Source organism: Strix aluco, chromosome 1 (assembly GCF_031877795.1).
Source record: "Strix aluco isolate bStrAlu1 chromosome 1, bStrAlu1.hap1, whole genome shotgun sequence".
Classification (NCBI taxonomy): Eukaryota; Metazoa; Chordata; class Aves; order Strigiformes; family Strigidae; genus Strix; species Strix aluco.
In genome coordinates this window covers 129,671,151-129,687,610 of record NC_133931.1, presented here as the reverse complement: position 1 = coordinate 129,687,610, position 16,460 = coordinate 129,671,151, and the positions used below count along the sequence as shown (strand labels likewise).

Sequence of the window (16,460 nt, the reverse complement as noted above, 5' to 3'; positions counted from 1 at the left end):
CCTGCGCCCCAGCATACCCGTGCACCTTTACATTTCAGTTCTCCCCTCGGAGTTACCCTCCACTCCCCCTCACGAAGACTGGCCCAGCGTCACCCCGCCGCCGGGCGCCAGCCCGCCGCGCCGCTGGCCCCTCACCGCCGCCGTCACGACGACTCCCGCCCTGCCGGGGCCGCCACCCCAACCCGCGTCCCGCATTAACGCTCCCCCGCTCTCATCCTCCCTTCCCGCCCTTCCTCTTCCGACCGCGCCGGCCCCGGCGCTGCCCAGCGCTGCCGCCACCGCCTCCCCTCCCGCCCCACGGAGCGTCGGGGAGCGGCGCGGAGGCGGGGCGCGGGGCTGAGGCGGGGCGCGGGCGGCCGCCAGCCGCCGGCAGCGAGGGGCCGCTGCGGCCGCGGTGGCGCGGAGGCCCCGGCAGACGGCGCTGCGCGGCCGCCGCCATCGCCGCTCCCAGCAGCTCGGCGCCGAGCAGGGCCGAGGCGCCCGCGGCGCAGCTTCCCGGGCGCGGGGAAAGGGCCCTGGGCTGGGCCGAGGCGACGGCGGGCGGCGGCGCAGGGTCTCGGCGGCGCCATGGGGAAGCGGGACAACCGGGTGGTGAGTTAACGCGCGGAAGCAGCGGTGGGGGCCGGGCGGGCGCGGCAGCCGCCGCCGGGATCCGCCGCAGCCGCGGCGGCCCCTTCGGGCGGGCCCCGGCGGGGGAGCTGGGCGCTGCCTCAGCCTGGGCGGCCGCAGCGCTGCGGCGGCCTAGGCAGGCCCGCCCGGCCCGTTCCCGTGCTCCAGCCGCCGCAGGCGCGGGCAGGAGGGGGGGCCGCCGCCCCACGGCGGCGGAGAAGCGGGGGCCCCGGTGCCGGCGGGCCCTGCGCCGCGGCGGGCGGGAGGCGCTCGAGGGCCGCCTGGCTACGCGGCGGCGGGACGGGGGGGACCGGCCGACCCCGGGGCCCCGGGCCGCCAGGCAGCAAAGGCGGGCCGTGCCCCGCGGCGCCGGCCGGCCGCGGTGGGCGCCGCGGGGGAGCGGGGCCTGGGCTGCCGGCGGCCCCGGCTGGGGCGGCCCTCGGCGCGGGCACGCGCGTGCCCGCGGCGCCCCGAGAGAACCGCCGGTTGCCTCGTCAAATCCGGCAGCAGAGCCGTGCCCGGTGCCGGCGCCGACATCGGCGAAGCGAGGGCGGTGAAGCTGCCGGCCGGGCCCTTGCAAAAACGGAATGTTCCCGGCGGGAGTTGCGGCGTTCGCTGAAGTCCCGCTGAGCGTCACTGAGCCGTATTGCCTTCAGCCGGGCTACAGCTACACCTCAGCGCGGGGAAATGCCGCTGTACGCGGCGCCCCGCGAACCCCCGCGCAGCGGCCAGAAGGCCAGAAAGGCACTTCGAGGCGCTTGGTTGCAGAGCCTGACTTTGCACTGTTACCGTGTTCATCCCTCCTCATATTTTTCTTTAAACGTTTTTGTACCAGTTAGCCATTCACCTTATGCTTATGTTTCATTTAGGCATTATAAATTTACAATTAATTGCTTTTATGATTAAAAATCAGTCATAATGCTCCCCCCCATTTTTTTGTCTCTTTCCAGCATGTGCTATGAGTTCATACTCAAATCCATTCAGGGAAATGCCTTTGCCTACCTTGGTGGAATAATACCTAACAGAGGTGATGGACATATACGTTATACAAATGGGTAGCGAAGTGCCTTTGATTCCTTTATTGAGGCATCAGAATAATGGAGTCTACTGAGAAAGAGTTGACAGTGTCAGACCGCAAGACCCGGCCTATGCTTGAAATGTATTGGCCTCTTGTAATGTTTTTGGGTGTCTATTTATTCTTCATTTTCTTCTAATAGGACAGTTGGGATGCACCTACCAATACCAGCAAATCTTTATATTCCTATGTAAGGTTCATTGTGCCACGATGACTGCTAGTACAGACAAGTTATAATACAGGACCCCTTGCTTCTCTTCTGTGTTCATAGAGCTTTCTACTTGTGACTTCTTTCCCATGTGTCTTCTTCAATACACCATCGTTTTGATTATTTGGAGATGGAAAATAAGTTTGTTTTTATTAAATAATTTAAATAAATTTTCACATCTGCAGGATAGTTGCGAGGCAGTAACAGTTTGTATTGCTTGCTCCAAGAACCCTAGCTGACTCAAGGTGCTTTATGCTTTTCATGAGCATGAAAGCTATGCAACAAATACCTTTTAATAACAGCTCGAGCCAACTGCCAAAAGAAGAAAATGAATGCTTGCAGACAAGCACTTCCTTTACTGAGAGTGCATTTCTGTGCTCTCCCTGGCTAGTGACATGCAGTTTGGCAAAGCAGTGGAAATACTTCTAAGAAATGTAATTCTTCATAAATCTGTTTGAAATTATGAGAACATGTTTTAAGACATAAATTTCCTAATTGTGGAATATAGAGCAGTATTCAGTCATCATGTGCTTGCTGCCGGAAAGTTAAAGCCACTGAACAGAGGAGGAATCTTCCTGGCTGGTTACCTGGGGTCAGTTTGAGGAAGTAGAAAAACAACACTGGACAGTTGTAGCCTCTTCTGCAGGTAGAGAGACTTTTGTTGGGAGGTGGTGGGGTGTTCATTTCAGGTTAGCCCAGGTAAGAAAGTAGCTAATTTTTATTTAAGAACAGCAAGAGACCTTGTTTTTAGGAATAATAATTTTGTAAGAAGCTAGAGCTTTCAGATATAAGTTCTTCAGTGGTAACCAAAAAGAGATGATGCATTTTGCTCACTGGAGTAAGCAAGTCATGAATTGCATCTCTGTTGTCTTCTCTAGTGGATCTAGTACATTGAAATCACCTTTGTTTAATGAAAACAGTGTTTAGATACTGCTTTCCCTCTTTGCTAAAGGAGCTCCTTTTCCACTTGAAGCTGAATTCAAATGCAAAATATTTACTCATCGGTAGATCTGTAATATAATAAAATGTCAGAGTTAATAATGTGAATGCGTCTCTTTAAGTGCTCTGACTACTTGAGTGCATGCATCCACCTGGCTACAAACGAAGGTGTCAAGCTGGCCCACTGCCCCATTCCAGGCAGAGCCTGGAGTCACTCTTCCTGGTCTAAATGTAGCCCCAAGAGCTGAAGACCACCAGCCTGCTCACTGTCCAGGCCAGAAACTCAGCGTTGCTGTGGCCACCGCTTCTGCGGTGGGGGCAACAGGAGCGGGGGCAGCAGCTGATGCTTTTGACAGCTTTCACAAAAAAAAAATGGTCACTTACTGTGCGTGGTGGTTTCTGAATGCTTTACTTTATGGCCTGATAAAAAACAGTGTCGGACATGTAAGAGCTACACATATGGTTGAATCTTTACTTTGAATCTACAAAATGTTGTACTCTTAAAAAAAAAAAAATTATCTCAGGTTAGGCAACCAAAGCCACTGGTTTTGACTGTTTAATTTTTTTCTCATCTCCAAACTGTGGACAGTAAGAACAGTGAAGTGTTGGGATGACGTAGTGATAAAAGCCCATGAGATAAGGTGGTATATGTACCTTCTTTTTGTGTGAGCAAAATAATACTGGCATAACAAAAAAATTGAAGAATTGTTTGCTAGATTAGAGTTTTTCCATTAATTGCCGAGGTGAATTATGAGTAGTTCTAAGTTTTAAATTAATCTTTTATAACCTATTACATTTTTAGAGTGAATATGAAGAGGAAAGATGGAATACCTCATAACACTGGGGGTTTTGGTTTGATGTTTGTCTTTTTTTCCTCTTTAAAATAGCCCTAAATCACAGAATTTTCGTACATGCATAATTGTAGCAGAGCACCAGCACTTGCTTTTTTTGGTGTTACAGAAAAAAACTTTATGCAGGATTTGTTGAATCTATCATCAGTTTTCCACAGAATTGTAAAAGCATAAGATCAGTTGTCCCAGAGAGTAAGAGCTGAAATTTAGTTACATTTTCCGTGTCCCAAGGAAGAATATTTCAGCAATCATGATACTGTACTCCGTTTGCAAAATCCTTGCTCAGGGAGGAGGAATTATTGTAAAGAACGTGGTCTGTTTGTGGATGAGTTCTTTCTGCCACAGTGTAACTCAAAATTGAGAGCACTTACCTGAGTCTTTCTGCCAAACCGATCAACTTAGTTTTGTTAAATATTTTATATGTTTAGAAATAAGCCAGAATTATTTTTCAGTGAGTGAGAAAAAGTTTCTGTGAAAAAACAAAAGTTGACAGATTTTGGTATCATAGTGCAGCTGATTAATTTTATATTTCTTTTTGTTGTTTCATATTCAAGGCTTATATGAATCCCATAGCTATGGCCAGAGCGCGAGGTCCTGCCCAAAATTCAGGACCCACAATACAAGACTACTTGAACAGGCCAAGACCAACATGGTAAGTGGCAATACTCGTCTGCCCTTCTAACCTTTTGAGTAAAAGATTTGTTCCCTCTTGCTAAGATGACACTGTACCTACCTCCTCCCCAGAATACCCAGTAATACATTTTGAAAGATTCCTTGTTTCTGGCACTGGCCAAGTTCCTCTTTTCTAAATATGTATTCAGTCTCCTCTTTTAAAAACAATAGTATTTCATTTTGAAATGTGTATTTCTCATTTGTCTTTATTTTGGCAATGGTATCTCAGAAGAGGAAACTATTGATCATTTTACCTCTTTCACAAATCCTAATACCTAAAGCCTGCAGATATATTTAATTTTTAAAAAAGGAATCTCTGGAAAATCATTTTGCTAGTATATTCTTAGAACACAGTTTACCCTACCCAACAAAATCGGCACTTCAAGATATTATCAACTTGCTTTACATTCAGTCCATTTTGCCTCCTCTCATAAGGCATCAGAGAACATTTTACCTAATTGCAAAGTTAGCTTTAGAGAGGGATTTAGCTACCATACTTATTAGGGATAGGTTACCATATGCATGACATCTAAGATGTTTTCATTCTTCTTTCTGTTGGAAGTTCAGCCAAAGCTAAACTTCAAAAAACCCTACAAAAAGTTAGACACTGAATAAGGTATTTTTAGCTGTGAAAATTGTGATCTATCATCCTTTTTTATGCAGGGAAGAAGTGAAAGAGCAACTAGAAAAGAAAAAGAAAGGATCCAGGGCTTTGGCTGAGTTTGAAGAAAAGATGAACGAGGTTGGTAGTGTTATTAGTTTGTTAATACTTGATTCTTCTTATCTTATATGCTACTTTTCTTCCATTATCATTAATGGCAGCAAGTACTCATATGATTTCACTTAAGCTTTTAATGAGTAAATGTTTTGTTTCATTTGTATCAGAAGTTAAGGTTACCACTTAACCAATGAAGAGCTATTCTCAGTTCGGAGAAACACTATCTAAAAAGTTTTGAAAATTGCTGCTGAATAAAACTTGAACTTTTCATAAATGTAAACATAGTTATACAAATACATATGTTTATATTAATAAATTAAACTTGTGCATTTTCTGGTATGGTAAACCAAAGTCTGTTGTGCTAATCTTCACTTGTTTAAGGTCCCACAATCCAAATATATTGGAAGGAGGTGTATTACTGGAAACAGACATCTTTGGCAGGGAATGTACACATACCGGAGAAGGCAAAAAGAATGGCCTTCAATACACAGATAGGACTAGGAAGCACTTCCTTCTCTCTCATTTCAAGCTGGTTACATTCCATACTGGTTCCCTATAAATGCAGCTGCTCTGATGCTTGTGTTCCTTGCCCACTGGAGATCAGCACGATATAAGAAGGTTTCACATGTAACTGCTGTTGCATACATAGGAAGAAATCAGTATATAATGAATTTAACTGTTCCTGTTCTTTCTTGGGTTCTGGTATGTTGCGATAAGCTTCAAACAGTAGTCTTCATCATTGTGTGTGTTTCTAGTTGAAGAAGATTATGCTCCCCCTTTGTTTCTGGAAGGGCATAGCACCTGTAGTACTTTTGCTATACTATTTTGCCTAAGAAGTTTTACCAGTATTTGGAGGGTCATACTCAGTGTGCTATTCGGAGAGGATCAGTTGTTCTGCACTCTGTGAGTTTTAGCTCGGTGAGTTTGGTTTAGTATTCTATCATGTTCCTTTCCTGCTTTTATCTTTGCTTCATTGTGAAATAATTGAAACTGTCATGGATACAAGATAACAGCCTTTCAGTATGGCAGAAGGGTAGGAGGGGATGCATGGAATCGTGAAATGGCCACGAGTTCTTCCTAAAGTTCCTAAGAACTAATCTCTGAACGGTTTAAAAGATTACAAGTCTCTGAATGAGGTGCTCTCTCTCCTAGTTTACTGACAGATGTTGTGCTTTTTTGTTTAAAACATTAGACTAGCACAGTCTTAAAATAATTTAAAGAGAATGCCTGCCTAATAAAGCACAGGCTGTGTTAACCCCTCAGGTAGCTCTGGGTAGCTGGTGTATCAAACTACACAACCCACTGCAATACTGCTGCCTTAGCCCATGGAAGCACGTTACGCACAGCACTGTATCCTGGCTAATCTGCCATGTCTCTCAGCAGCAGTGTTCAGCTAATTCACAGTATGCTGACTTGGGGATCTGTGTTATCATACTTCATCGCACAGGTATAATCGTACTTAATTCCTGATACTTCTGTCCCTTCAGCACAGTATACAGATTATCATTGCTTTGCCAATACGATACAAATACAGCTTCATTGTGAGGAAAGGGAGGATTGGAATAATAGTAATGAGGAAGGGAGCGCGTGATGTGTCTGGCGTGGGAAGCAGGAATAGTGCAGATTGAAGCTAGCAGCCTCTCAGTCTGATGGGGGCGGGTTGGATGTTTCAGAGCTCTTGAAGGGGGGATTTTAGGCAGACTAGAGACCTTGTGAGGGATTGAAAAGGAGGAATGAGAGGAAACTTTTATCCATGTGATGTGCTTGGCCTAACCAAAATAAGAGCATTTCTATGAAGATGTGTATAATAATGTAATCTAATCATCATTGACACCAACAAGGCCCAGAGTAGACACCCATACATTGAAGAAGGGCCAGGAGAATTTGTCTTGAATTTTTTTCTCAGGTGATTTTAAAACTAAGACAACATAGCAATTTTTCTGGTAGGGTACCCTGGCTTTCTAAAGTGCTGCGGCAAGAACAGTGTGATACAAAAGCAAAAATACCATAATTGATGACCTTCGGGGTAAATGACAATCTCTTAGATCCAAATAACTTGAACATTAAGGTGTGAACTAACATGGTATTTCAGTTAATATTAATCTTCTGTAAAATCAAATGCATTATAGCCTTGGTTGACATTATCTGTTGATATTTTCTGTGGGTTTTGTGAAAACTGTAATGTCAGGTAGGGGACAGGATTTCAAAAAAGGTCTCTTAAAAAAAGCTGTTTGGAAATGATGCTCAGGTCACCGTTTCTGTTTGGTTTTGTTTTCAGAATTGGAAGAAGGAACTGGAAAAACACAGGGAGAAATTACTGGGTGGAAACGAGAGCTCCTCCAAAAAGAAAGAGGTAAGTTATTTTCAATTTCATACAGTCTGTGTTTGGAACTGGATTTATCATTGATGCTGCCAATACAGAATGCCATAAATACATTTTAAAAGCCAGAATCAAAGTGCATAAACCTAAATGCACAGCAAAAGAACATGATGCCAGAGTAACATTTGTTTTATTCTATTTTTAAGAAAAAGAAAAAGGAAAAGAAGAAATCCAATAGGGTGAGCAAAATTTTCAGTCTTCTGTGCTTTTTTGCTTTGGGGTTGTTTGTAGTTGTCATTTAAGCTCTCTTGGAAAGTGAGAGTATAGCTGTAATTTTGAATTTAGTTGTTAACTGATTTTTATTTGAGAGGGGTGGCGTACATTCTGTACAAGGAGAATTTTACTTCTGCTTAAAGGGAGGAAAAGAGCATTAAATAGATAATATTAAAAAAAGTTAGAAGTGACTTTTTACAGTTTTATTTAAGAAACTCTATGTAGACCAGCTTCTTGGAAATAAAATTCCATTGATAATACTTTCCAAAATAAGACATTTTAAAGGGAGTGTTTGGATGGTCTTTTGACTATTTGCCAGACAAAAATGCTGCATCTCACAAGCTTCACTTTTTGTTGTGTTTGGTCAAGTTGTCTTCATCTTCCTCTTCTTCATCAAGCTCTGATTCTTCCAGCAGTTCATCTGATTCAGAAGATGAGGTAAGAACTAACTTACCAGAATTGAACATGTTTTGTTCATGAGGCTTATTTAACACAGATTTTGGTAATATATTTTAGAATATTGTTTGAGGGCTTGGTTTGCATAAACCCATTCAATTTTTATGCATTTGTTACATAAAACAAAGTTGTGAATTTTAGGTATGTATCTGTTCAAGAATTTCTTGATGAACACTATAAATTTTGAGCAGCCAGCTTTAAACTGGATCTATTTCTGTTTTAACATTGAGTTGTATGCTTTTCAATAGAATCCCCCATCTAATCATAAAAATGCAAACATACCATTTTTACTTTTTAGCAAAAATCTTTGTTACAGATAATCAGATTCTACAGCACACATCTAAATACTAAACAGAATCTAGAGAATCTGGATTTTTCACCAGTTTACGTTTTTTCAATGCAGAAGAGTTATGAAGGTCCTCCGCTAAAGGAATCAATTGTAGTGTACTTTATTCCTCAAGAGAACGTGATAACATGTAGGAATTTGGTGTTCCCTATTCTTTATATTTAATGTAAGTCTTTCATTTGAATGAGAATAAATTCAGGGTTGTGTTTTTCTTTTTTTCCTACAATATTTGTGGATAGGATAAAAAGCAAGGGAAGAAAAGAAGGAAAAAGAAGTATCGCTCCTCACGGAAATCTTCAGCAAGCTCAACTTCTGAATCCGAGTCAGACAGTAAGGTAAATATGTAGATGTGTTACCCTTGGGAACTTTTCTTGATCAGTGTTATAAAGACATAAACATTAATAATAATAGCTTGTCAGTATTTTTTTATCTTCCAAATTTAAAGCCATACATTCTTACGGTAGCCGAGCCGTGCTTGTATCTTCCAGATGCAAACAGGAATCTACCTCCACTAGCCACAATACCTGGCAGAAATTATTTGATCTTTAGAAAATGAACATGCTTTATTCCAGCAATTTTTAGCTATTTTTCTGATTTCAAATATATGCAGCTTTTGTGCTGCTCAAATGTTTAGTTTTAATACTACATTAACACCTAACAAAATAAAATGGTCTGTGAAATTCTTGTGAATATGCTATTTAATTGAACACTGGCTGTGAAAATACAGGTATTGCAGGATATCAGTGGCCAGAATATTGCCTTTTTAAATATCTGTGAACTGAGTAGTTAGTTTCCTTTTGGAGAACTGAGCCTTTCCCAAATGCATATTAAACTGAGGGTGTCTTTTCCCTTTTCTGAAAGTAGAGCAATGTAGATACCCGGGCTTACTGGATGAACAAAAAGGTGGAAAAGATATATAAGGCAATTTGTTCTGTTATGTTAGAATTTTTCTGTGTTACAGTGGATAGTACCTGTACTTCTTGCCTAAATATTAATAATACAGCGAGTTGTTAAGATTCTGTGTGTAGACTTTATCACAGGATTTCACTGGAATACCTAATTCAGTGTGGTATAAATTGTGATGAATCACTGTCTGCATACACCTACTAAAATTTGTGCTAATGGGAGTTTGAAAACTTTTGTTACCCTTACTGCTGAAATTGGAAGGCAGAAAACTTCATGGAAATACGTGCTTAACCCCTGCCTGATCCGTGGAGATGGGCATGGATAGAGAATAAAGACTTCAGACTGTTATATGTTAGAAGATTTTATATGTGATTACAGTAGCCATAGCTGGTATCCTTTCCAGAGGTTCACTACGTGTACTGTAAGTACTCTATTCCATACAGACCTTTTCACACTGCTGGTTCAGGAAGTCAGCAGCTGCATCAAAATTATGGCTTTTTCATAGTTTTCCTGTTAACTGCAAGGTAGAAAGAGCAACGGTGAAGAACAACCTTCAATAGATAGAAAAAGACAATGGATCAGACTGCTTTTGGGAGTTCTACCTCTTTCCTGAAATAATTTTGTCGTGGTTTATGTTTTTCTTCCTATTTAGGACAGCACAAAAAAGAAAAGGTCAAAGGAAGATTGTGAAAAAGAAAAGGTATTTTTACTCTCAAAATACTTACATCAGAACTGCTTTTGACATACATAACAGAGCACTCTCTCTCTTTCTAAAAATATTGAATGCCTCAGTTTACACCTATGGAAATTTTCTGTCCAAAACTGCACGCTCAGAAGGTATTCAGTACCCCAATTTTCAGTACCCCAATTTTGAGGTAGACTTTCAGTTGGGTTCAGCTCCTGGTTTAGTAATTGTTAGTGAAAACTGCTGAATCTGTTCTTCTTATGAAGGTAAATGAAAAAAGTATCTAATCTGCTGTAGTAGATCAGCTGCATTTTAGTATTTTGGGTTTTATCTTGAGGAGTCACACTGAGCTAAAAATATGTGTGGTGATATTTCAGTGGCATGCCTGGTAGGATACTGGCTTGTTGCTGTAAATTAAGGAGCATCAAGCAGAGGATATATTTATCTAAATGTAGTCATAATTATAGATATTGTACTTATGACGGCTTTGAAAAATTGCAAAGAAAAATGTATTAGCTTAAGAAAAATTACCTTATTCTGTTTTTTCTCTGAACATGAAAACCCTTTCTCCTTCCCACCACCTCACCATTTTGTACACACATCTAAGGACCATCTTCCATCCATTATGCTTAATGCAAATAATCTTGTTGACTTAAATTTTAGTTATTTGTACCCTATGTGTAAGCTAACAATGCTTTCAGGGTCCACCCTAGTCTTTCTCTCCAGTTACCTCTCTCATCACATCAGCCTCTACTACTGCAGTCAACGGTATTGACTTTGATGTACAAATTCTCCACTGCAGAAGGCAATGTGTTGATTCCCCCCCCCCTCCCTTGCTCCTGCTTCCATTTCACAGTTTCCATTTCCCACAAACTCCTTTTGAGTAGCTTCTCTTCAAAGACCAAGTGTCTGCCATAGCCCCTTGTTGTACTGCTACTTTTGCACATCTTCTGAAAGCAAAGGGTATTTGGGGACTAGAGGTCTTCCCCTACCTGAAGATCCTCAATCTCTCAAATGGGCTGCCTCATGTGTACTTTTCAGAGTACTTTTGGGAAAGGATTGAGGTACCTTTAATAGGCTAAATACCACAGCTGAGGTGTGTGATCCCACCTTGCAAAAAAGGTGATTAGCAAGATTTTTTTCAGTTTCTGGTCTTAGAAATTGAATGGAAGAAAGTAGTTTCAGTCTTAGGAACACTTTCCCTGGTCCACCTGCAAAGGGTGGGGAAGTAGCTCATCAGAGAAATCTCATGCAGCATTAAAAATTTTAAAAATAATAAAGACTGTCCTTTAAATATACTGAGATTATAGATGAAGTATTGAAGTGCAGCTGGCAGGGACAGAATACACAAGGAGGTTTATCTTTCATCAACAAAGCAAGAGGCTGAAGCTGCAGTGTTTGTATGCACATACTGAGAAATAAGAAGCACATGGACCTGTTGGAGCAAGCCTGGAGGAGGGCCGTGAAGATGATCAGGGGGCTGGAGCACCTCCCATATGAGGCCAGGCTGAGAGAGTTGGGGTTGTTCAGCCTGGAGAAGAGAGGCTCTGGGGAGACCTGATAGCAGCCTTCCAGTACCTAAACAAGGCCTGCAGGAAAGATGGGGAGGGACTTTTTACAAGGGCATGTAGTGATAGGACAAGGGGTAATGGCTTTAAACTGAAAGAGGGTAGATTTAGATTAGGCATTAGGAAGGAGTTATTTGCTCTGAGGGTGGTGAGACACTGGCACAGGTTGCCCAGAGCAGCTGTGGCTGCCCCCTCCCTGGAAGTGTTCAAGACCAGGTTGGACGGGGCTCTGAGCAACCTGGTCTAGTGGAAGGTGTCCCTGCCCATGGCAGGGGGGTTGGAAATAGATGATCTTTAAGGTCCCTTCCAACCCCAACTGTTCTATGATTCTATGATCTTCTTTTACTCATTAGTATTTAAAAGTAGTGAAACATTTTATCTTCAAATGCTTACAGCTTCATTATTTATATTACAACATTATCAATGTTATTATTTAAAATAAGTGACTATACTGTAGTATTATCCCTCGCACTTTTAGAAGGCTGCTGTATCTTGGTAACAAGAGAAGGGAATATACAGAAAAAGATTGTTTCCCCTAAAAGCATTTTAATAGTTGGTAGGGTAATTTCTTGATGATGAGTAATTAGTTTAATGTCAACAATATTTAAAAATATTTCACAACTTAGAAATAATTCAGTCTAAGTTTTAAGCAGAAGTTTTATAAAATTCAAAAGGCCTGACTTTACTCACAAATATATTACTTGGTGTAGGAAGGTAAAAATCACCCCAGGAAAAGGAAGAAAGCCGATCGTGGTGATGGACCTTTATCATCGGAATCCTTATCAGAATCGGATCAGACAGAGGAGGTCAGTGTGAAACCTCAATTTCAGATCTTATAATGCATTTAGTTTACTGATTCACATGAGTGGATGAATGAACTAGCTTAGATTTAATATACTGTTGAAATTCTTCTGCTCAGTACAGCTGAATTTGAGTGCAACAGATTCAAAAGTGCTTGTATTTTTTTTCTTTAATAAAAACTTTTAGTAAGAATTGTTTAGTACAGCTCCTATCACCTACAAGTCATTTTGAATTCATTTTCTTGAAAATTTTCATATTTTTATGGATATTTTAGAGCTCAGTGAAATGAGGCTAAGTGAATGGTGTGGTGTCCTTCACAAGATTTCTCTGATGTTTGTGAATAGATTGGCAGATTTCAAGATGGCTAAAATTTTTTTGGCTCCCTTTTCCAGTGAATTAAAATTTTTGGGCTTAACAATCTTACTCTCAGCCTTGTGTATATCTATTCTGAGGGTTTGTATTCTTGTAGGATTAGAACATTTGGGATGGCTTCAATGTGTTGTGTTTTTTCATTAAGAATTTTTGCCACATTGTTAGCTTATCAGTTTTATCTTTGTAATTCTGCTGTTTCTTGTTCTGCTGTGCATTAAAAGCAGAGTGTGTTCCCAAATCAGGTTTTATAGGATAATGCATATTCTAGAATATAACACAGATAATCAGTGTTTCTTCCCAGGGTATTGTTCAGTATGTTCTGCCACTGTTGTGCCATCATTCATTTATATGCAACAAAAGCTCAAACTTTTATTTAAAAGAGCATTTCCAAAGCTTCTCTCCTGTTACAATTTATTTAATTTTTTTTTAGGTGCAAGCAAAAAAGAAGAAGAACAGTGAGGAAAAAGAGAAAACAGCAAGTATCCTTCTTACTCAAACTGTAGTTTTAGGATATAAATACTCTGTACTTGGTTGATTTCCAATTTCACATGTTTCAGTAGTACAAACGCTTTATAGCGAAAGTTTACTGTCACATGAATGTAAATTAATAGTTTCTCTATTTACCTGCTGCAGTCACTTTTTCGGTTGTTGAATTAAAGGAGGAATTTGTCACTGTTTTACCTATATAGATATCTATGATTTATGTAAGTTTAACACTTCCTGTAGCATGTATTTTACTCTACTAGTTTAACCTACTGGAACTACTAATCTCTGTATCGTATGAGGTAGGGTAGCAGTTTGCCACACAGACATCAGTGTTGGTCCTTCGTCATGTTGTGTATAGTTCTTCCTTGGTAAGCCCCCTCTACCACACCATGGGAAGGGCCATAGGGCATAATCGCTGCAACATCTACATTAATATAATTCTTCCCCCAACCAAATAAAAAGCTGTCAACAACCCGTTACTTTTCTCAATTTTCTTGATTTGTTTCTGTTGGTAAAAGTGAGAGGAAGGTTCAGCAGGGATTTATATAGAGCCCAGATTCATCACATGTACCTGAGGCTCCTCATTTAGGAGCATAGTGATTTTGAGACCCTAAATGCCCACTCAAGATGTCTGTGTATCTTTCTGTCTCCCCTGTCAGCAGCAGTGTTCCTAATTAGACATCTCAGTTGTCTAGATGAGTTACGGTGAAGGGAAGTTTTACATTAGTCACGTAAAAATACAAGCATAGGGGTATCAATACACATTTTCCATGGAACTCGTTTGTTTTTCCATAACCATATAAGCTGTTTGCCATAAAATTTCTAGTGACTGATTGTGGTTTTTTTCTTAGAATTGTGTGTGTAAGTAATATGTATAAAACAAAGCTTTTATACCAAGATTGTTTTCTTGACACAATGTCACACCTATTCAAGAATTCTACTTGCAAAAAGACAAGATTATATCTCTCAGCTTCTGTATTACAGTGATAGAGATAATAACTTGAGGACTGAATACAGTGGGGTTAATTGAGTGTATTCACATTTACAATTGAGATCATAATTGTTTTATTTTAAATGAGGTGCAAGTGCCGGAGACTCCAGCCAAGTGTAGTTGAACTATTTAATTTTGCACAGTAAATAGAAGCACTTACTTTAAAATACATAAACGTCCTAGTTATTCCCACACACATAAGATGTCACTGCTTGTCAAAGCACTTCCATATTACTTTCTCAGAAATCTATAAAGCACTGAAAATCATTTAAAAGATTAGGAAATGTAATCATGACTGTGATGAGAGGTGTGAAATAGCCAGACCATGATGGAGATCAATTTAAGACTGCTCGTAATAGTGCAAATTACTGGGTAAAATGTGAATTTTCTTTTTGTGATTTCTCAGTAGGCTTTTATAGAAATCTCTTTTGAAATGTCTTTGCAAAGATGTCCTTTCCATGTTCTCATTTTGCATGAGCAGAATTTAATAGATGGCAATTTTATTATATAATAACTTCCATTTAATTTTATTATTTTTTTAGGATAAAACAAAAAAGAGAAAGAAGCACAAGAAACACGGTAAAAAGAAGAAAAAGAAGATTGCTGGTTCAAATTCGGATTCAGAATAATATTTTAAAAAACCAAGACTATCAACAGAAGTGCAATGACTAAAGGAAACTTAAACTGTGAAATAACAGCAAACTTTACCAAACTGCATGAGATTTCCTGTGTTTTAGAAATACTCCTAATCTTTCAGTAGCCAGCCTGATGCAGCTGCGCTGGGAAAGACCATTGTTATTGCCTGCTGCTTAATACATGGGGTACAACTTTTCTAAAATTCCAGTAAGCAGTGTTAGATGTTTGAAACAATATGAGATGGTAGTCCAGCTGAGGTGTAAAATATTGGAAAATAAGAGTTAAACTTCTTAGGTAGTAAAAGTAGTCTTTTAAAGCATTAGTAATAGTCTTTATTTGTAAATCAGGACAAATAAAATCCCAAGTTCATCCTGCAGGTTAATATTATACATAAACTATTACAAACTGGTGTCTGCTAATGGCATTTACAAAATGGGAAACTAATTATAATGTTTAAAATGCTGCCTTTGTAGAAATGTTTATCATCTGCCCCATTACTGTCTTCATGCTTATGAGAAAGGGAATGCTACCATTCTGGCTAACTGAATAGGGTGCCTTTGCCTTTGGTTCTTGCAAATCTCTGCTATTTTTAAGCCATGCAGCATCTCTGATTCTAGGGAAGCCAGAACTATTGTCAGCAGACGTTTTCTGAATAAGCAGTTCTGGGCTTCTAAGCATGTGCTTCTGCATTAAGCAAGAGCAATGACATGTTGCAGTATGACTGACATTCAAAACCTGAAGATTTTACCTCTGCTTCTTTGAAATAGCGATAGATCTTTGCTAGTAAATATGCATATTTTGTTTAATGTACTTTTGGTTTAGTTGAACACTTCTTGCAAACACTGGTAGCTTTCTTTGCATTATCTTTAGAATTGTTTTGCATGATTTGTACTATTTTTAAATTAACAAAATGCAGGTAATCGTTTGTTGTAACCAGTTCTATTAATTACGTTCCACATGCAGAGTTTCATGTATGTATTTAGTTATTCTTATAGTTAAGTTCATTGCTGTGTTTAAGTGCACACTTGCTGAAGATATTTAGCATGTAAAAAGCAGGGTTTTGATACCTTAACAGCTTCATATTGAAGCTGATTTTACTCTAAGCAAGTTTAGTGGCAGACCTGTTACGTGATGTGTCTTGTTAGATAAAAAAAACTACTGCCAGAATCTCATTAAAGATACTGTTTAAACAGTTTGTATTTATATTTTTGTACTTGAGGGCTACAGAATGTTGACCTAAATCATAAAGCTGTTTTACTTCAAATTAATTGCTTTAGAAATTGAAAAAACTTTTTATAAATTAAATGTGCACACAGTAAGACACAAGCAACCATTCAATTTTAGGTTTTACATGAAATTCTCATTTTCCATTGAAGTACCCATTGCTGGGCCTCCTGTTAGCCTTTAACAACTGCTCATCCATCCCAAGTGGTCAACTATAGATCCACCCCTTTTTTCATTGCACGGGTGCTATTTTAGAACTTACCTCTTGCATACAGATGTTTCAAATATTGTATTGCCAAGGATGTTGAGACCTTTAAGACCTTA

The 16,460-nt window shown here is 40.2% G+C and overlaps 1 protein-coding gene across 4 annotated transcripts; it reads left to right on the top strand.

The window, feature by feature from the left end:
- Window positions 1-401: 401 nt before the first annotated feature.
- On the top strand, window positions 402-16,104 carry FAM133B (family with sequence similarity 133 member B). 4 transcript variants are annotated; one of them, XM_074835584.1, is made up of 11 exons: window positions 402-591; window positions 4,237-4,334; window positions 5,018-5,096; window positions 7,351-7,425; window positions 7,599-7,631; window positions 8,035-8,103; window positions 8,707-8,802; window positions 10,026-10,073; window positions 12,337-12,432; window positions 13,230-13,274; window positions 14,819-16,104. In XM_074835584.1, exons 1-11 carry the CDS (start codon window positions 568-570, stop codon window positions 14,903-14,905), a joined length of 750 nt encoding a protein of 249 aa, XP_074691685.1. In that variant the 5' UTR covers window positions 402-567; the 3' UTR covers window positions 14,906-16,104. The 4 variants fall into 4 exon arrangements, with proteins under 4 accessions (XP_074691685.1, XP_074691714.1, XP_074691694.1 ...); XM_074835613.1 differs by having other exon boundaries at window positions 13,230-13,278; XM_074835593.1 differs by lacking the exon at window positions 14,819-16,104 and adding an exon at window positions 14,219-14,799 and having other exon boundaries at window positions 13,230-13,278.
- Window positions 16,105-16,460: the final 356 nt, after the last annotated feature.

What these genes read in the sequence shown, in the direction of transcription:
- FAM133B (XM_074835584.1), top strand. Translation starts at nt 568, where the DNA reads ATGGGGAAGCGGGACAACCGGGTG. An exon ending in TTGAAGAAAAGATGAACGAG is followed by an intron (nt 5,097 to 7,350) that starts GTTGGTAGTGTT and finishes TTTTGTTTTCAG; the next exon opens with AATTGGAAGAAGGAACTGGA. An exon ending in CATCTGATTCAGAAGATGAG is followed by an intron (nt 8,104 to 8,706) that starts GTAAGAACTAAC and finishes ATTTGTGGATAG; the next exon opens with GATAAAAAGCAAGGGAAGAA.